Raw genomic sequence first — 21,442 nt, forward strand, 5'->3', positions numbered from 1 at the left:
AGAACCATCCTTGTAAATAAAAAAATAGAAATAATAACTGGGTTTTTTTTCCTATTTATTGCTGCTAATCAATGTGTATCTCCAACATACACTGAATTGGCACATTTAAACAAATTAGCTGTGTTCTTATATTGAGTACAAAGTAAAATTTATTCCTGATTTGAATTTGGTCTTGCCATCACATTTATGATTCAGGTGCACAGAAATAAAATAGAAAATCAAACAAAGAATTAGCAGAATAAATATTTTATAAATGTTTAGTAATATGACTGGCTAAAAAGTAAAATGTTCAAAGGTAAAACATTCAAAAATATTGCTCTGTCCTAGTGCATAACTTTATGCATTGAAGAAGGGAGGAAATTTGAACCATGTTCATGGCTCCTAGACATTCATTCTGAGAGTGCCAGTAAGGGTTGGTGTCTCCTATCAGCAGCTGGGAGGGTCACGGACAACACAAGATTCCAGAAACACCCACCTCTGTTTATAAATAGCCCATTTCCTCAGTATGACTCCCTGCTGTCTAATAAAAGCAGCAAGTAGGATATGAAATAAAGTTGTTCCTCTCTCTCTTTTTCTTCTCAATCCCAGGGAGGATGTATGGCGCTGATGACTTCTTGCCAGTTCTGACCTATGTCATTGCTCAGTGTGACATGCTTGAATTGGACACTGAAATCGAGTACATGATGGAGCTCCTAGACCCATCACTGTTACACGGAGAAGGTAACATGCTTTTGAAAAAGTTGGAGGAACTGGGTGGTTTGTTTTTTTGTTGTTGTTATTTTCATTTCATTTTAAAATCTGAGATGAAATTCACGGAGGGTAAAATCAACCATTTTAAAGTGAACAATTCATTGGCATTCAGTATACACCCAGTATTGGGCAACCACCACATCTTTCTAGCTCCCAAAGACCCTTCTCACCCTAAAATAAAACCCTGCACCCATTAACTAATCACAAAGGTACTTTTTTGACATTTTAAGGCTTAACTGCAATTTTAATTCTTTCTTTATTTAGAAGTATAGATAGACTTTTTTCTGATTATAAATTAATAAATATTCATCACAGAAAATTTTGGAGTCAGAAAAAAGAAAACCACAAAATACAACCCTGTTATAATTAATACTTCATTGAGATTGGCTAGTGACAATAAAAAAATATCATTTAATAGAATAAATGTCATTTTTTAAAGCAATGGTTTCTTTGATTCCAGGAGGAAGTCATAAATATTTTATTAGAGAGTAATCTCGTTGTCAGAAAAAAATGGTCATTTTTTTTGCTATTGAATTGGTGAAATAAATGAAAACCTGTTTTTCATTTTTAATCTTTTTTAAATTTTGTTTTTTAGATTAAAAACATCATTAATTTTCTTTCCATTTCAAAAATTATGTCAGTCTATTGTTAAAATAAAAAATACAGTGGAGTAAGATCTGGGTGATTTGCTTTGAACTTATGTTGGTAGTTCAGGTTCCTCTTGGTGTCTGCCTAGCCCCAACATGTTTTAGCAGAAGAAATTCCTTCTCTTTATACATTAGTAAGGTGTTTTATCATGGACATAATTTGGATGCTTGGCACTATGGCTCACAGCCTTGAGAACAAACAATCTCTGGGACTCTTGTGTGAGCTTGTCTTTCTAAAGGAGAACAAATCAAGACCTGTGCACTGTGAATCCTGTTAATCCATTTTATAAATCCATGGGAGAGTCCAGACAGACCCTGAGGGTGAGGTTCTGTTTTCTTTTTTCCATTGAGTTTCAGTCTGGGCTGGAGTACAAAGGTCCATGTGCTGAGGGACTTCCCAAGGGCATGTGTCACCCCAGCATTTTCCAAGGAGAGATCTTAAATGCATTTTTACCATGGTGGTGGTGGGGGGGGGGGTGCACCATCCCGTCCCAGTTGTTAAATCCATTGTGTTATCTTAAATGCAAAATGGCCTTTAATGTCCTCAGTCATCAAACTGAATTCCCTAGATCTCAGTTTTTCTATCAGAGGGGCTCCCCTCCCTGGAGCCCAAATCATGCCCATTCCACCTGCCCTAGTACTGACTCAGGATGAATGATGAGTGTCTTCTATCCTATCTGCTATCCCAGACACAAATGGTCTCTGTCACCCTTTTACCCTCTCTCTTGTTTATGTCTCCTTATTAATATTCTTAACCATGGATTCAGACACTCCATAAGAAGCCACTAACATCCTCTCTACACCTTTCCTTCTCTGGGATTGGACAGAAGGGGAAACACATGAGGCTTTGTCCAGCCACTGAGAGAAGTGTTAGTGTCAATGCCATACTTTTATTTTTTCCCACTGTGTTATTACTGCAATTTTTTTTTTTAACTTCAATCATTAAGTTAATTCCAGTAAGATCTAGAAGATCTCTTGGGGCTTGGGGAAGGGGCATGCCAGTCTCACTGAGAAAATCACCATTCTGTTGCTGATGATGAATCCTCAGGACAAACAAAAGGCTTACACCTTGTGGCCCAAGGATTGGGACAACCATTTTCTACCTCCTTTTCTTCCTTGCATTGCCCCAGAGTGAGCCACTGTTGCTGACAGATGGGCAAGTGACTGTCTTCACCTCCAGGGATCCCACATGAGGAAAACACAAGGACACTAGCAAACACACAAAGGGGCCCATGAGTGTGTGCAGGAAGTAGAGCCTGTTTCTACTTCTCTGTGTCTGGGCCTTTTTGGCTTTACTCCTTGGGGCGCCCAGGCAGGCAGGAGGGTTAACTGTGGTTACAGACCAGGCTTGCACAGCTTCTAACTGCAGCTCTGCAGACTTAGAGAAACCGCCAGCAGCCTGTTACAGATCTGTCACTTCCTTGGCTTGCCTAGAGTCCTCTTTGGTTTGTGCAGCAGCAGCCACACGTCTTTTCTGCTGTTTAAGCAGGTACTCCCATTTACGGGACAGGCGTCAGAATCCCTTCGAAACACACAGTTCTTATGGTCGGGTTATAGTTTTGCTGAAATTGAAAACCTTCCTCTAATTGCATCCACATGTTTGAAAGTGTGGTCGATTTTGTGCTTCCAGCATTTTCAGTTTCTCCTTAGTGGCCAGAAGACATCAGAGCAATGGAGTCTAAAATCTAAAGTCCAAAGAAACCCTCCTCCACCCCCACAGGATTATAGCAGCCTTCCAAGTCACAGCTCAAATACTGGCACCTCCACACAGCCTGTTTTGATTACTTATGTCCATATAGATTTCTCCTGAAATCTTCTGGGTAATGTTTACTCTCACCAGCGACCCGCAGATGAGATGAACTGGGTTCAAAAGAGCTAAGAAAACAGCAAAAAAGCACAGGACACAGAAGTAATTTTCATATCGAGGGTGGGACTGCTCTGCGACCTTATAGGTCAGCTTCCAGGCTGGAAAGAGTTCTGGAAAAGAGAATCTCTTTATTTTTATGGGGGTGGAGGGCTCACAATGGAGTTTCAATAGAATGTTCTCCAAATAGGGCAGGAGATAAGGTTTCAAGGGCAGAGTCTTGCTCTGTGATGTCTTGTGGTCAGCAGATTGATTGACATCTTGGCAAGTCACACCCATCTCAGGTTCTGTGTGGGATCACAGGCAGAACTGAAGGGAAGGCACACTTGCATCTCGCAGCCCAGTCAGTATGCAATGCCAGACCTATCTCCTGAACATGGCTACTGTGCGCATAGTTCTCACACAGCCCTCTTGTGACAATTTACATTTTATTCTCTTCATTTCTCATTCAATCACTTGCTAATTTGTCCTGGAGCAAATATTTAGTAAAAATGAATAATCTGGATTCAGCATTTTGTGGGGGCTGCCCTAGAGAACTTTCTCCATGGGCAATAAGGTCAGGAAAACGCTTAACTTGGGCTCTGGGCATATCTCAGTGGTAGAGCAGCTGCCTAGCAGGCACTATATCCAATCTGTAGCACCTCTCTTTCACCTGCCAAGAAAAACTCAACATATTATAACCATGCATGGAAAGCATATTGCTCACAGTAGGCTAAATTATGCTGCAGTTAAAAAAAATCACCTCCAAATTTCCATCAGTGACCTGAAAACAACAAATACAGTTTTCTTTCTCAAGTTTATGTCTGATGCAAGTTCATAGGGTACATTGTCTATGATCCCAAGGGATAGAGTCATTTACATCATGCACATTGATTAGAGAGTGTTATAAAGGGTTTTTGCATAAGTAGTTAAATACTTTGGCCATGAAAGTGCCACTTCTTGGGGGAAAAAAAAAACAAACTCACCTAACCACAATGCTCTGTTCTCTGCATGAATACATTTCGAGGTACATTTATCTGTTTTCTTTAATACATTTATAGATTTCTGGAAAGCAGGAACTCAGATTCTATTTCTTATGAACACACTTCCTGCTTTGTGACTGAATTGGGCTCATGGTAGAGATTCAATGGATATTTTGACAGAGAATGTCTCTAAAAATAAAATGCACTGTGCCTAATCAAGACATTTTTAATAAACCTCCAAGGCGCCCCCTAGTGGCTCTGTAGCACAGAATTTACAAATTCTTCTAAGGCCATTTCATTAAATTTTAGAACAAAACTGATCAAATTATGTCTGATGCATGTATGAATATGGCATAATGAATCCCACCATTATGTACAATGTATAATTATGTACAGTGTATAATGCACTATGAAAATTCGGAACAATTTTTAAAAACATGAACAAATACATATTCATCTCACCATACTATAAGTCTGTTAACAATTCTCAGAAACACAAGATTATCCCTAAATGTACCATTAAAGGAATGTCACTTGCTTTTCTTTGTAAATCATTTTCTTAAATGTCATATTATATTAGTCTTTTTGAATTAATTTTATTGGTGAATTATAATTCTACATAGTAATGGGATTCATTGTGACATATTCTTATGTACATATAGTATAATTTGGTCAATTGCATTTCCCTTTCCCTCCCTCTCTCCCTCCCTCTGGTCCCCTTCCTCTACTAGTCTCCTTGTATTTTGATGAGATCCCAACTCCCTTTTATTTTTTGCTAGTTCTCTAGCTCCCATATATGAGACATTAGTCTGTAAGTAAGGATAAGAAAAAAATCTGGAGGGAGAAACTATTTTGAAGTACTCATATTTTTGTGAGCACACTTGTTAAGTGCTGCAGTTCTTTCAGAGTGTACAGTTCACTTACAGTTCAGAAAACAGGAATTTCTAAAAGAAAAGCCGAGGAGATTTGCAGACAAAAGTAGGTGATTCTGGCCTTGGAACAGTTGACCCCACCCCCTCACCTGCCTGATTTTGTCCCCACCTCCCTATCAGGTCTCAATACCCCTGACCTTTTCTGGCAGACCATTTTCATAATTACACTTTAATAATATAGAGGTTTTGTCTGTTTCACCTTTGGGAATGGAAATTCCATCAGTGGAAACAGAAATGTTGTCAGCTCTCCAGGGCTCCCCCCGCCCTGGCACAGGCCTGAGTCACTCCATAGGTGTTTGTGAGATGCATGTGTGAAATTCATGGATGAAGGAGTGAATGATATGTTCTCCTGCAATCCCACCAGGAAATGCATGTGGAAGAGATGAGGAAATTAAAGTCAACTCTCCATGTCCATAGGTTGTGCATCTGTGGATTCAACCGACCATGGATTGCAAATATTTGGAAAAAAAAAATTTAAAGTCTGTACTAACATGTATAGATTTTTCCTTTATCCTTATTTCTTAAAGAGTACATTGTAACAATTCCTTACTTAGCATTTACATTGTATTAGAGATTATTTAAAGTATATATACAGGAGGGTGTGCATAGGTTATATGCAGATACAATCCTATTTTACTTATTTTTCTTTCCATATACAAGGCCATTTATTTTGATATCCAAGCCATGGATTTTGATACTCAAGGGAAGGATTCTGGATCCAATCTCCTGACGATAGCAAAGGACAACTGTATACACTATGGCTTCTAACATTAGAGCACCTTCACTGTTACTGCCAGAGTATGAAGCTCATGGAGAACCCACTTTTTCTGCTCTTTCCAGGAGGCTATTACTTGACAAGTGCCTATGGAGCACTTTCTCTGATAAAGAATTTCCAAGAAGAACAAGCAGCTCGACTGCTCAGCTCAGAGACCAGGGACACCCTGAGGCAGTGGCATAAACGGAGAACCACAAACCGGACCATCCCTTCTGTGGATGACTTTCAGGTATGAAACTGAGTGCCCCAGGGTGCTTCCTCTATCCTCTAGGGAGACAGAACTGGGTCCCCTAGCACATCCTGGCTCAAGGCCCCAGAGTCCCTTCTCGGTTGAATCATCTGATGGAAAGGGGATATTTTAAGCCACCTCTGACCTCGTTGTTTCACTTCTTTTTTTTTTTAATTTATATGAACAGACACTCTTCGACTTATGATGGGGTTACGTTCCCCATAAACCCATAGTAAATTGAACATATTGTAAATGGGAAATGCATTGAATACACCTAACACGTTGAGCATCTTAACTTAGCAAAATTGTATGCTGTACAGGATTGGTTGTGTCCCCTCATAATCACCTGTTTGACTGGCAGCTGCAGCTCTCGGCTGCTGCCAGCATCATGAGAGGATCATATCACTAGTCTAGGAAAAGAACCCAATTCAAAATCCAGGCTGGGGATGTAGTAACTCAGTGGTAGAGCACATGTTTACCGTGTATAAAGTCCTAGGTTCAATCCCTAGCACACACAAAAATCAAAAATAAAAATAAAAAATTCAAATCTCAAATTGCAGTTTCTACTGAATGTGAATCACTTTTGCACTATCATAAAGTTGAAAAATCATTAAATCAATGGTTGCAAGTCCAGGACCACTTGTGTATATAAATGGGTTTGGCACAAATTTTGCTGCCCTTAAGAAAACAAAGTCAAATTAAGGCAGGACTTCTCCCAAAATGTCCTGCCTGGGTACTGAGTACCTGAGAAGATAGGAAGTAAAAAAGGAAGAGGAAGCACTTGGCATGGGCCTTGGATATTGTATTTCATCAGGAACCAGCAGCATTATGAGCTGCAATTTGGCTGGCCTCCCTTAGGGAAGAAGAGGGGTTCAGTGATGACTTCCTCCTCTCCTTCCTCATTCTCTCCTTCACTTACTGAATCTCAGTAGCAGAGGCTATGGTACTTGCTCAGGGAACAGAACTGGAGACAACATCTGATCCAAGTCCTGCTCAGGTCTCCCAATAGGAGTTTTCATGCCTGGGAATGTGAGATTTTCAATGAGCTTGTTTCTCAGAGAGTAGAGGTGGATTAAGGCTTCAGAAATCTTTCTCCAACACAATTTCTGAATTACTTGTCATCTATAAAATGACAGGTAAGTCTGCAAACATCTTTGAATAACATTTTGAAGGTTTTGAGTGAAGTCTGCAAACATCTTTGAATAACATTTTGAAGGTTTTGAGTGGAATTACAAAACCCAATTGTCCTTTGTTTCTATGGGCCAAGTGGCAGGTTTTCCATCAGGAAACTGGACAGTCAAGACAGATGTCTCTTTATGTCCAGATTCACCTTCCTTTGCCTCCCCCCCCTTCTTAATGGTCTGAAAATAACCTAAAAGTATATTTGGTTCAAAGTCAGCTATTGTTGAAAGGCAAGATCAGCATGGTCTTCAAGATTGCAGTATTCTCAGAAATTCCTTCCAGACACATAAATCTAAAAATAAATAAGTAAATAAGAACACATACCGTGTGTTGCTTCTTCTGCCCTCTTGGGTTGTTTAAGAATATTCATGTGCTAAGTGATTTGGTACATGCAGATCCCTGGGCTATTCTATATTGGTTATACAAAGAGGGCATTCCTGAAGTGCTGTACCTTCTGAGAAGATCAAAAGTTAGAAAAGTGCATTATTCCTTCTCCCCACCTGCCACTAGACCTTTCCTCCTGTCGTCTCTATCCATCTGTAGGTCACCAGATACCACACAGCCACTTCCTTCAGCACCATTCCCCCAAATCCGTGATCTTGCTTCCTTTGAAGATGAACACCTTCTCAGAATATAATTCAAGATGGAAAATGTTAGCACCTATCTCAGGGGTAAAAACAAAAACCCAGACATGTAGTTCTACTTGGAACTCCTAAAGCAAATGTCCCAGACCTGGATATCTCCTCACATTGGAAGAGGGAGTACACTCTAGTGGTAAAAGTGGAATCATGCTGACTGCCATTTACTAACTGTGTGGTCTTGGGCAAGTTACTTAGCCTCCCTGTGCTTCAGTTTCTTCTCTGGTTAAATGAAGAGAATGTAGATGTCTCTCACCAAGTCCTTTTCAAGAGTCATTGAGTAAATGCATATAAAGTGTTGGAGCCAAGTTATTAGCAGGATGGGTGGGGTAGGTTGGATGGAAGAGTCGGGTGGGGTCTGATAGAATATGGACACACTCTAAAGAAAGACATTCAAGTCTGTGCACGCCCCACTCAGTCCTCTCTGCAGACTCATCAGCTGGCAAATGTCCTCCCTAGAAACAGACATAAAACACATCTCACATGTGCAGAAGACATCATTGTCCCCAAGAGCCTTCCCTGCTGTGATCCCAGCTAACCTTCATGGCAACCATGTGAGAACCGAGGCAGAGAGTATGCCTTCCCCTTGCTCCTAGGCAGGGGCTCCAGATAGAGAAGGAAATGCATGTGTTTCCTAGATGCAACTCAGATATAAGTGGGTGTTCTCTACTTTAATCTGGGAACCGCACTCTTAAGGAAATGGAAATTGAAGGAATTATCTAGGGTCACAGAATCCAGGAGAGTCTGGCATGAGTTTCGGATTCTTCACGTCTCATCTGTGCTTTGTGTTGGGCGACCACGGGTTTATTGTATTCCAAGACGGTGTGCACCTGGCCCCCATCAAGGTGCCACGCCTGCAGATGTCTCCTTTTGCTTCTCTGCAACACCACTTTGCACTTAATCAGCTCCGTCTCCAGAGTCTTCTGGCAGAATCAACATTCTCCTCCCTCTGATTTTTTCCAGATTATACTCAGAACCACTTGGCACCTGGTGTTAGGTTGAACCACATGAAATGCCATTTGGGGAGCTCAAAGAATGGTCAAACATGGGTGGTTTCTTGGGGTTCCGCCTAACAGTATTGCCCTTGCTTATGCTGCATAGAAGAGTGTGAGAGGAAGTGAGCCTGGTATGTGCTGTTGTGTCTAGATTTTTAAAATCTCTTCCTGCTGGCTCCTGGTTCAGATTCTTCTGTTGTCTGGTGTGTTTCTCAAGCTGGGAATAATCCCAGCTTTGGATGTGGTTCACATTCTTACGCAGGGATTTCTTAAGCAGGCTTTATGAGGGATACTGACAAGATGAAAACCAGGGCTGAATGGGCTTCCTGTTTCTTCTATTTTCAGTGAGCTCAAATGTGGCAGCTCAGTCCATATAGTCATCTTCCCCACCATCCAAATTCAGATCAGCCTTGCAATGTGAGCTTTGTGAACTTACGTTAGACATTGTGATGAACCAGAGCCCTGAAATAGCTCACAGGTCCAGCCTTTCATTTGCCTATCGTGATGTGACTTATTGCTCTGTCTGGTGTTCCCTTCTGACTGTCTCCAATGTCTCTTTCCACCTACAGAATTACCTCCGTGTTGCATTCCAGGAGGTCAACAGTGGCTGCACAGGAAAGACCCTCCTCGTGAGACCGTACATCACCACTGAGGATGTGTGTCAGCTCTGCGCTGAGAAGTTTAAGGTGGGGGACCCAGAGGAGTATAGCCTCTTTCTCTTCGTTGACGAAACGTGGCAGCAGCTGGCAGAGGACACTTATCCTCAAAAAATCAAGGCTGAGCTGCATAGCCGCCCACAACCCCACATCTTCCACTTCGTCTACAGGCGCATCAAGAATGATCCTTACGGTGTCATTTTCCAGAATGGTGAAGAAGATCTCACCCCCTCGTAGAAGCCATGGGGGACTTCCTGTGGATGCATCCAAAGGGGAGCTGAGAGCCTGGCCTTCTGGTTGCCACAAGCTTGAGCTTGGAAGGCAGTCACCTCCAGGAGGACCCCTTGGTGCACTGACTAAGCCATCCGCAGGCTAACGTAGCCCAGGGCATCTTTGGCCACATTGCCCATGAAAGGTAGCTGAGGTTGGTAAAAATAGTAGGATTCTCCTCCTACAATGCAGAGTTGCATTTCACGGTTCAAGTGTCCTGAAATTGTTTGCTACCTGCCCCTAGCCAGGTTCTAGGTTGGCTGACATGTGTGTATATGTGCTGAATGAACTTTTAAGGTACAAGCTCTTCTCTTGAATTCAACAGCAGGTGTTTGACAAGACTGTCCGATGCAGTGCGTCAGGTACTTCTCAGTTCTGTGGATGACTCCATCTTTTCTTCCTTTTTTACTTTTTTTTTCCTTTCTTTAAAAAAAATTTTTACAAAGAGCCTTTGTGTTTTTATATATTTCATAGAAATTTTTATAGCAGTTGCAGGTAAACTGTCAGGATTGGTTTTTAAAATATTTTTGTAACTTTAAAATATTGTATAATTATGCATGTGATTTTAACATTTAATATTGGAAAAATAAATCTCTTGCTGGATTTGAGAGTATTGCATTTTAAAAGTCTCTCTTCTGTAACTGGATGTTTTGGCAACTTTGTGGGGAGAGACTGCTGGATTTCTTAAAGCAATGTATTCCTGACACTGGCCACAGAATGCCTTTGGAAATTTGATGTACTGTTATCTTGTTCACATTTACTGGTATTGTGCTGTTTGTTTGTTTGTTTGTTTGTTTGTTTAAACAGGTGATGCTGAGAATAGGAGAGAAGTGAATGTAGAGACAGGTAGAGAGAGAAATACAGACTCTAACTAAGGACTGAGGAGTGTAGTCTGCTGGTTCAGGCTCTGCAGGATGTAGGAAAAAGAGTCAGAATGAACCACCTCTGCTTAAGATACTGTAAATATGCAAGAAGATTTGGCAAGAATCTATTCCACTTGTTATCCACTTTTGAAAATCCCACACATTCAAAAAAAAAATCAAGGTTAGCTCTCCCTCCCCCCACATTTTCACATAAATCAAAACTAACAGCATACAATTATTTGGAACAGAAACCAAGAACAAAGTAATGCATAATGTAACTTTTGTTGAGTTAAATAAGATGCTGTTGGGAAAAGAATTTGAAAATGCACCAAAAAAAAACAAAACAAAAACAAAAACAAAAACACCCATCTGCATTGTAGAATGTACAGTGGCTGGGGATGCAGCTCAGTGGTAGAGCTCTTGCTTAGCATGTGCAAGGCCCTGGGGAGCACCACCAAAAAAATAAGTGAATAAATAAATGTCTAGTGAGGTTAGATTTAGGTTTTATAAAACCAGTTTGGGGTGCACAAACTAGGAGAGTCGTGTATTGACGTAACAGGTAGTTACAAAAACATGTTATTGTACTGTGTAAGGGTGCAGAGTCATCTGATAGGGTGGGCTTTGTACCTTGTACCTTTTCAGCCGTGGCTTTTGTTAAACTAGAAGTCTCAGCATGTACTGTCTTGTACATCCTTATGTAAATGATTTTTAAATGGAATTTTGCACATAATACATTGTAATACTGTACCGTAATCCTGTGTGAAAATAATTTTTGCTGTATTTTTTGTCTTTTTTTTTTTTGAGAGTCAGAATATAATCAGACCCCACACTATGTCATGTAAATCTGAAATCCCAGCCAGCATTTGTGGTTAGATAATCTATGGAGAATAAACAGAAACACATTTTTCAGAAGCTTGTGGATCTGAGACAAAAAATTAAGAAGCAGAAGAGAAGGGAAAAAAAAAATCATCCTCTGCCCTGAAAGGGTTTCCACAGTACTTGGCTTAATTGTATCCAGAATAAATCACAGTTAATCTGAATGCGGAGTTAGCTAGGGCCCTGCGGACAGCTCACTTTGTCCTTAGGCCACCTTTGTAATGTCTTGGCTGAGTTCAGCTGGTTGCAAAATCAACAAGGGCGCAGGCCTGGTTTTCTTTGCTGCACTCTCCCCCATGTTTGGAACCATGCCTGGCAGATAATCAGGGCTCAATAATCCTCGTCGACTGAAGGAAGGAAAACACAGGTTTAAAGAGTTTATATTACCATCATAGGGTAGCTACTTAGATCAGCATTGGGGCTGAATGAACACCTGCTTTTGATATTTACAGTGAATTAAAACAGGACCCCTGGATCCATTCATCCAATTGTTCTTCCTTCTCTCCAAATTAAGACCATCACACTGTCCTGGCCCTTAGAAATCATTAGGCTGTTGATAAAAATGGGTCACGACGTCTGGATTTGGGGCAGTTTGAGCAGGAGAGAGAGAGAGAGATCAGAACAGGAAAAGTTACTGTGAACAAAAGGACACATCATGAGATCGTCCCTGGTTTTGTCATTGGGCAATGCTTCCCTATCAAAATTTCAACACAACATGTGTCTTCATTTTTTCCCCCCACGCAGGCATTTCTCACTTCTCAAATTGCCAGGAAACAGACTCTGGAAGTTTGAAAGAATAAGAGGAGAGAGTAAAAATATACATGCTGGGTGGAGGGAGTGGAGAATGCATTTCCAAATCTAAAAATACATTTTAAAAGCTGAACACCAGCCAGAGGAAGGGATTTTGTTTTTGATCTTGGATGCACTGCCAAATACGCCCCCCTTGGGGACACAGGATAGAAATAGAAACTCTAAGTCGTTCATATCATGTGGAAGTTACAACTTTAGATCTGTAAGAAAACACAAAGGACAGGAAACCCAGCCTGATGCTTCCATTCACAAATCTGGTTTCATCTCCACAGCAGCCCTAATCTTCATCTTTTGAAACAGACCTGAATTAGGTGAGCCTTCCAATTTTTAATGGCATGTCTGATTACTTCCCCCAAAGTGTAAGAGGCATGGCACAGGAGACTTTGAAGCACACAGGGCACAGAGGGCATGGTATTTTAATCATCTGCCAGTATTTGACAGTAAAATCCTGAGTGTTATAATTTTTCAGACTGTTTTCATATGGGTGGATCTGAGACCAAAGTGACTTTGCCATTTAGTGACTCCTAATCAGGTTCAAAATGTGAAAAAAAGAAATCATATAACATTGCAGAATCCTAAGCAGATGATGGGGAAAGGAGAGGGAGAAGGAAAATACTTGCATTTGTCTCAGGAAACAGGTTGTTTTTTGAAAAAGATCTATTTTTTGACATCAAAGGATGGGTGGCGGCTAACACAAATTTTTCCCACATGAATACTGACTTTGCTAGAAAACAAGGCATGGAAGTTTAAAAATACATATTCAGAAAGGTCAGGGCCAGAACCCTTTAATAAAGGGGTAACCAAGGTCTGCTCTCAGAAATCTTCACCACGGAACTCTGGTTGGGGTGAGGTAGCTGGAGGGAATGGAACAGCTTTTTGATTCTGAAAAACTCTTCTGTTCAAAAGGGGTCTGAGACTCTCAGAATTATATTATTATATCATAAGGGAGCCTGGGTATTTCTTTTGCCTGGACATAGTGTGTGGCCAAGCTCTTTCTCACTGTCCTTAGGTGAGTTGGAGGTGTGGAGCTGGGAACCTGATTCCCAGCGTTGGCATTCAGAAGGGACTGCCCCTCTCTAATAGCCCTCGAGTTCCTGGGGACATATCACTACACACAACTGGAGGCATTCTTCAGCTTGGACCTCCGTCTTCCTGCTTCTTGAACTCTAGTTTGTCCTTTTTCTCATGCCTATCCCCATGATGACTCTCTAGGCTGGGGTTTCCCTCTCATAGCAGGTTTTAAATGCATTCCAATGCTCCTTGCTGGGACAACAGGCTCTGACTTGCCCCATCTTTTTACAACTGGATTCTTCAGCTTTTCAGAGACTCGATTGTGGACCAGGCCCTGCGGCATACATTACCCCCACACCCTGTCTGTCACTAACTCTTAGTGTCCACTGTTCCTATTTAGACAGGTTCTCAGCTTAAGCAGCTGTCAAAAGACCACAGAAGATGTATTTCTAGTATGGCCCCATCCAGTAGAAACATGAATCCAGTCACGTAGGTAGCCTTAAAATTTCTGGAAGTCACATTAAAAAAAAGCAAAGAGAAATGAGCAAAATCAGTTTTAGTAAAAGATGTGGATAACATCTATTCCATGATATTCCAAATTTTGTACTTCAAAAATTAATCAAAAAAATGTAAAAGAGGAATTTTACATTCTTTTATTTTTTATATTTGTCTTCAAAAAATTGTGTGTGTCTTTTATACTTATAGGATATTTCATTCACCCTGCAGTCTCAAATGCCAATAGCCCCAGTGCCTAGTGGATACCATTGGATAGTGTAGTTCTACCATACTAACTAGGAATGATTTTAAAACTTTTTTAAAACCCTGTATTTGTATATAAAATAAAATCACCTCCATCGGTTAAATCTACAAAAGAACATACATATGCATACTATCAAACATAAGTACTTAACTAGTAGCTAAAGATAATAATAACCATCTTGCTTTGTGCTATTTTGGATCTTAAATGGCCCCAAAGGCCCATGTCCATGGTAAAGGTTTGATTCCCAGAGTGGTGCTATTGGAAGGTGATAGAGCCTTTAAGAGATGGAGCCTAAAAGGAGGTCTTTAGGTCATTGGGAGTACATCCTTTGGACACTAGTCCCTTCCTTTCTCCTTTCTCTATTGCTTCATGGCTATAAAGTGAGTGGTTTTGCTCTGCCACAAGTTCCCCTCCAATTTGGCATCCCCATCAAAGTCCTTGAAGCAATGGATCTGCCTGATCATGGATGGAACCTCTAAAACCATGAGCCAAAATAAACCTTTTCTCTTTATCACTGATATTTGTTATAGTAAAGAAAAACTATATCAGGGTGCTGTAAGGCCAGCATGAATTGATCCAGGCCAAAGGCTTAGAACAGTACCTAACACACCATAAGCACTATGAAATATTAGGTTTTATTATCATTAGATGATCTACTGCTTTGACACTTTCCTACTACAGTTTATTCCTAATTCATGTTATTATCTGCTAGTTTCTTATGACATAGAAGAAAGGCAGTGATAGGTATCAAATTAAGAAAAACTTATTGGGGTGGAATGCCCAATATGGGAGGATCAAAAGTAAATGCTGTGGTTTAACTTTGTTTTTGCTGTTGATGGTGGTGATGGTTGTGGTGGTGTGTATGTATGAAAGAGAGATAGAGAGACAGAGAGACAGAGAAAGACGGCGGTGGGGGGCGGGCAGAGGCCACATGCATGCAGGTTTTTCCCAGAATTCCCTCCTGGTCAAGAGCATCATCAGGTGCTATTGTCAGTGGTAACTTTTGCCAAGAAGGGGAAAGGGGGGGCTGGGGTTGTGGCTCAGAGGTAGAGCGTTTGCCTACCATGCGTGAGGCACTGGGTTCGATCCTCAACACCACATAAAAATACAATAAAGATATTGTGTCCATCTATAACTAAAAAATAAATAAATATTTTTTAAAAAGAAGGGGAAAGGGAGGGAGGGAGATTGCAAAGATGAATCTTGCTGGTTTCCCAGTCATGGCCAGAGTGAAATTTGAAAGCAACAATTTTTGCCCCCAACAGGCATCTAAAGTAATGCCTACCAGAAAACAACTGTTGTTTAGATTTTTCCCATATTTTATTTATTATATTAACTTTTTATTTAGCTATTAATATATGCATTTATAATATTTTAACAGAATGACTGTTAAAAATTATAAATTATGCCTTACCAAAAATAGTAAGACAGTTGATGGAATTACTTCTCATTATTTCTTTTGTCCATACTTCTTATTTCCTGCCAGTACTACAAATTATGAGAGAATGAGCCAGGTCGTCATTTCAGTCAGTTTTTTTATCTTTCTTTTTTTATCCTTCTTTTCTCTGTAGTCTATTGGTGTATAATTGCATGCAAAAAAATAATAATGCATCCATTATGAACTAAAAGAAAGAAAAACAAGAAAGAAAGTTGATAAAGGCTCTTTAACAGATCAGAAGTAAATATGAAAGTAGCATAGAACAGTAAGAAAGTTTCTATTTATCACTAGCACATGAAAGTACAACACTTGGTGAATTGCAAAGGGTTAACAGATAGTTTTAAAGTTTCACAGCTGAAGGTAAAGTCCATTGACCAAGCCTCCCATCTGCCAGGAGTGTGTTAGAATTTCAGGCCACTCTCAGACTTGCTGAGTCAGAATGCATGCAAAATTTGGGCTGGGGATGCAGCTCAGTAGTAAAGCCCTTGCCTACCACGTGTGAGACCCTGGGTGCAATCTGCAGCACCACAATGAAACAAAAGACTAGAATATGCATTTTAACAAATTCCCATCTGATTTATATTTGCAGTATAGTTTAAGAAATACTCTTTCAAGATATATGTGGGGGCACTGGCACTTGTACAGCTGAGGCAAATACATAAATGTAGTAGATGTCTTGCTGTTACAACCTGGAAGAAAGAAGAAGAAAAGAGGTTGTGATGCTTATTAAAAATCAAGCATAACTTGCTTAAAATCACCTACTTTACCTATAAGAGGCTTAAAATGCAAATGTGAGTAAACAAATTTTTATCTCATAGTTATGCATCATATTCTTCTTGCTTTGATAGGGGAAAGGGCATGGGGAAAAGACTCTAAAAATGAGGAGGGGTCACTGAAGACAAACTTACTGTGATTTTGCCAGGCGTTGTGAGTCAGGAAGGCCTTTCTGTCTGGACCAGCTCACACACGTGTATGTGTGTGCATGTCCAGGGACACAGTCATGTATTCCCAAGCAAGCCCCTCTGGAATCACAACCAGTAGAAGATACACAGGAAGAGAGTGGTACATCTGTAGAAGGCCTCCATTTGTCTGGGTCATCACCATTCCGGAAAATCCAGAGTCCTCATCATCCTCAGATGATGTTGGTTAATTCTCATGATATCACCTTCTCTTTTGGTAAGGGAGGGAGGTATTTTTGAAAAATAAAAACAATACATGATTTATAGAGTCAAATATTAGAGGGATTTAATGGAGATCAATAGGTCCTGTTCCTGACTCCAATCCCATTTCTGGTGCCTCCTTCCCTAATCACATCTCCATCAATGTCTTCCATTATTAATTTCCTTATTTTTTAAAAAACTATGCTTACATTGTTGCTTGTTGATTTTTTTTCCCATTACTTTCAGGTGCCATACTACATAGGTGAAGACTTAACCTTTTTTTTTTTAAAGATTTTTATCAGTGCATTATAGTTATACAAAATAGTGGGGTTCATTTTGACATATTCCTAAATGCATATAACATAGTTTGTGCTGAGATTTATCTTTCTTAAATAGTGTCTTCCCCCCGGGGCTACCTGGTCATTTTATTGGGGTGATACACAAAATGTGAAGATTTGTGGGGCTTTTCTCTTGGGTCAGGTGGTTGTCCTCACAACAAAATTCTCTCATATTCACCTGGGGTTGCAGAGAAGGTTAAATCTAGCTGCCAGCATTATTAGACCTAAGCAGGCAAGGGGCTGCTGGGCTTTCGCCTTTCAGTACTCCAATTTGTTTATATAAATTAATTTTTATTGGTGCATTATAATTATACATACTAGTGGGATTTGTTGTGACATATTCATGCATGCACATAATATGGCCAGTTTCATTTCCCAGACCCTTGCCTTTCCCTCTCCTCTTCTCTCCATATTCCTACTTTGCCTCACTCTCCATTTTATATTCTATTGCAAAAGAAGAGTGAGACAAACTTGGAATGTCATCTGTCTCCCTTTGCTCTTTGCTATCTGTGCCCTGAGCACAGGGCACAGTTTCTTGGTCTCCTCAGGAAAAAGGGTCCCCATCTTCTCCCCTCAGTCATACCTGCTGTCTCATCCCTCAGCCTCACCAGATTCTGTACCAGAAATCAATTTTCAATTGCCTTTCTGCCAGCAGTAACTTAACTCTTTTTTTTTTTTAACTTTCTACTAAATGCATTTTTAGCATCCAAACTGTTGTTGCCCTGTTTCATTGGCTCTTGTCTCCTCTTCCAATCTCTTTGTCTTATGGATTTAGGCCTTTTTAAGAAAAAAAAATTCTTTTTAAATTCTCTTTTATTCTTATTTTAGTGAGGTGGTACAAAAGAGATGTATACAGCCTGCCTTGCTTAATTGAAACCTGTCATCAGTTTTTGATTTCCATGGTGAATGCATTTGTACATCCAAATTAGCAAAACTTAAAAATAGATTATTATATTTATGGTCAGGGCCAATGCTTTCATCCTGTCCAGTAATTGTTTTATAATAAAAAAAAAAAAACTTTTAAGTGAAGGCACCCATCCATTTAAGCTGTTTTATTGTCAAGAATGTTGCCTAGCACATATCGAAATATCTATTTACAGTGCACTTTGTGCTTCCCCCATAATCTGAAAGAAAAGAAACAAAGCAATAACAGATGAAGCACTAAGCTGTTTGCTTGTTTTAAATGTGGAATTTTGCAATGATGGATGTGAATCTGGGTCAGCACTATTTACAGAGAGCACATGGTGTTTTGTTTCAATGAGCAGGAAAATGTTTTGTGATTAAATGTGGTAAAAGCTTGTAGTTTTTTCCAACTAAGCAGTAAAAAGAATTACTCAATGTAAAATGATAAATAAAAAGTTCTGTGAGTCATCTTTAATGTAGGGAAAATGTGCAGCTGGGACAGAAACTATGTTTTCCTGCATGTTAAAAATAAAATTGAATGCACTGAAATGGAAATTGATAACAGCAGGTCTGAGAATCCCAAATAACTGTGGGTCTCACAGGGACTTTAAGGTACTTGTACTTCTCAAATAAAAATATTGAAATAGTGGCAACAATAATGTAAAGTACATTTTTAAAGTGAGGTTTATTAAGATCTAACTTACACTCAGTCAAATTCACTTTTGTGGTATACATTCTATGAATTTTGACATACACATTCAGTCATATTGCCACCCACCATTATGACCAATCCCATTTTCCCCTCCTCAATTCCTAGTGCTCTCTGCAACCCAGTCCCAGGCAGGCACTGATTTATTTTCTGTTCCTAAATTCTGTCTTTTCCAAAATGCCATATAAATGGAATCATCCAGCACACAGATTTTTGACTGGCTTAAGTAGTCAGGTATAGTTTTTATATGAACATAAGTTTTTATATTTCTGGGCCAAATGCCCAGGAGTTCAATTGCTGGATTAGATGGTAGTTATATGTTTAGTTTGTAAAGAAACTACCAAAAAGACTATACCACCTTACATTCCTTCCAGTTATATACGAGTGATTCAGATTTTAATTTGGGGGTAAGTTTCAGTGATAAACTGCTGAAATTTTCAGAGATTAACTAGGTTTAAAATGTATATATTATAAAAGTGTTTTATTTCTGGAAGTGTTGTAATTAATGACATTCCAGTATAAATTCACTCACAAAAGAAAAAAAACAAAACAAAACACCTCATGTTGGCCTTATTCTTTTCCCCAGAAACTTTAAACACAAAACAACAATGGAGCAATGATGTTTACAAAGTTCTGGAAGAGAGAACATGGAATTCATGAATATTCAGTCAGTATCCCATTCAGGCCTTCTGAACAGTCAGGGGAGCTAGAGGATCCCAGCATCCAGGAGACATGAGGAAAAACAAAGTCAAGCAAACACAGGGGAACAAAACAAACAAACAAACAAAAACCTCCGTAAAGAAACCCAGTCACCCATTCATAAACCAAAGTGAAGAATGGAATGGGAAAATTCTAATAACAAATGGCGATGAGTGTGACATCCACTCAGTTATCGATTTAAAACCAAACTAGTGAGAGACACAGGAGTTGTAACATAGATACATAAATCCTGAAAAGTGACAATGATACAAACAACATACCTAATCAGAAGGATAGAGGAGGTGATAAAAAAAAACATATCAACTCATCTTTCTTTCATGACTGCGTCAGCAGTGAACTCAGTTCAAATTTGATTTCAATCTCAATGATTTTCATTAAAGGGTTGAAATCATATTTCATGCATATACATATTACATTCTTAAACTTAGAGGAAACTTTTAGGTATCAATATTTCTATGTGTTCAGCAATCCCTTTGGTTTTCATTCTTTTTCTTCTGCTGCTAAATTCAAGGAAAATTTTTTTTTATTTTTTGTTCTTTTTAAAGAAATACCTCTTATTTATATTAACCTATACAATCTGAACCCCCTTTTTTGTAAAAGTCTTTCTTGATCCCCTTAAATTACATAGAGAGATGTCTGAAATTCTTCAAAGATTAAAGCTGGCTTGTTCTTGGGTGGTAAAATGTTGAGTGACTTGTTACTTCTGTCTTTGAACATTTCCATATGTTGTCAACTTCTTAATATGTGCATACATTCCTTTTATATTCCTTTTATTAAGTCAGCACAGGCTTCAAAAATATAAAGTATATATATATATATATATATATATATATATATATATATATATATATTTGTATTTGTAAAACTCCACAAAATTATGTCACATGTACACTCTTCTGGCTGGTGCACAGTAAGGGAAAAGGAAGGTGGCTTCAAAAGCCACATGCATCTGATACAAGCTACTCATTGGTGATGTGAGCAACAAGCAATCATTCCTGGGCTGCTAAAGTGTCTATGGCTGAGTCTACATTCCAAGATTTCAATTCTTAAATATGCCAAATACTTCATGCCATTGATTTTCCTTAAAAAGCACTTAGATGACATGTAAAGCTGGCAAGAACTGTTCTAAGTATTTTACAGATATTAACTCATTGAATCCGCACAATGGTCCCATGAGATAGGTACAGATTCGAAATGATTTAATTGAGAATGTGAATACCATTTGTAAACTAAAGATGACAGTGTCTTCAGTACAGTCAGTATGCCACCTTTTTCATTCAGCTATTCAACTGATACTTGCTGGACACCTACTGGTCACCCTCTGAGGTGCTAATTCGTAGAAGATGCTCAGCTAAGATGTTCATAACAGCTTTAAAATAGGTAGACGCAAAGGGAGAGAAGCAAGTTCCAGCTTGTCTCCAGGATATACTCTGAGCTCTCATGCACGTTCTTTCTTGTCATTGCTATCATTATGGGATACTTCTGTCTTTGAACATTTCCATATGTGGATCTCTGGCTCAAAATGATAATTCTGAATTCCAATTTCTATCAGTGGTTGTAATCTAATGGCACAAAGCATCCAATACCCTCAGGTCTGCCTTTGTGTTAAATCCACAGAATTTTTTTAAAATAAAAAATCCTATGTGTTATATCATTAGTTAAATAGTTACAAAGAGAGCTATGAATCTCTGATGTTTATAGTGTTATGTGTATAATTAATAAATCAGAACCAGAGAAAAATTATGATAATCACCAAAACTTCACAACTAATTAAAATTTAAATCAATTAAAATTTAGTTCCTGTCAGAAAAAACTGTGAAACACTTTGACATGACCAAAACAACAACAACAACAGCAAAAACAAAAAACAATAAAGGATAACTGGGTATCTTGTTCAGTAGACCCTTCTAGATTTTCTCTTTTATTGTCTTTTACCTATTTTACAAATCTGTAA

The 21,442-nt window shown here is 39.2% G+C and overlaps 1 protein-coding gene across 11 annotated transcripts in view; it reads left to right on the top strand.

The window, feature by feature from the left end:
- Rin2 (Ras and Rab interactor 2) overlaps nt 1–11,516 on the top strand; it is a 219,928-nt gene extending 208,412 nt beyond the window's left edge. For all 11 annotated transcript variants that reach the window (XM_046434917.2, XM_058576458.1, XM_046434911.2 and 8 more), the window contains 3 exons: nt 589–720; nt 5,996–6,159; nt 9,544–11,516. In XM_046434917.2, the coding sequence (XP_046290873.1) occupies nt 589–720; nt 5,996–6,159; nt 9,544–9,867 (620 nt within the window). In that variant the 3' untranslated portion in view covers nt 9,868–11,516. The remainder of the gene's footprint in view (nt 1–588; nt 721–5,995; nt 6,160–9,543) is intronic.
- The last annotated feature ends 9,926 nt before the right edge of the window (nt 11,517–21,442 follow it).

The sequence above is a fragment of the Marmota monax genome, unplaced genomic scaffold (genome assembly GCF_021218885.2).
Source record: "Marmota monax isolate L192 unplaced genomic scaffold, Marmota_monax_Labrador192_F-V1.1 WCK01_AAM20220418_F8-fsc00005, whole genome shotgun sequence".
In the NCBI taxonomy this organism is placed as follows: Eukaryota; Metazoa; Chordata; class Mammalia; order Rodentia; family Sciuridae; genus Marmota; species Marmota monax.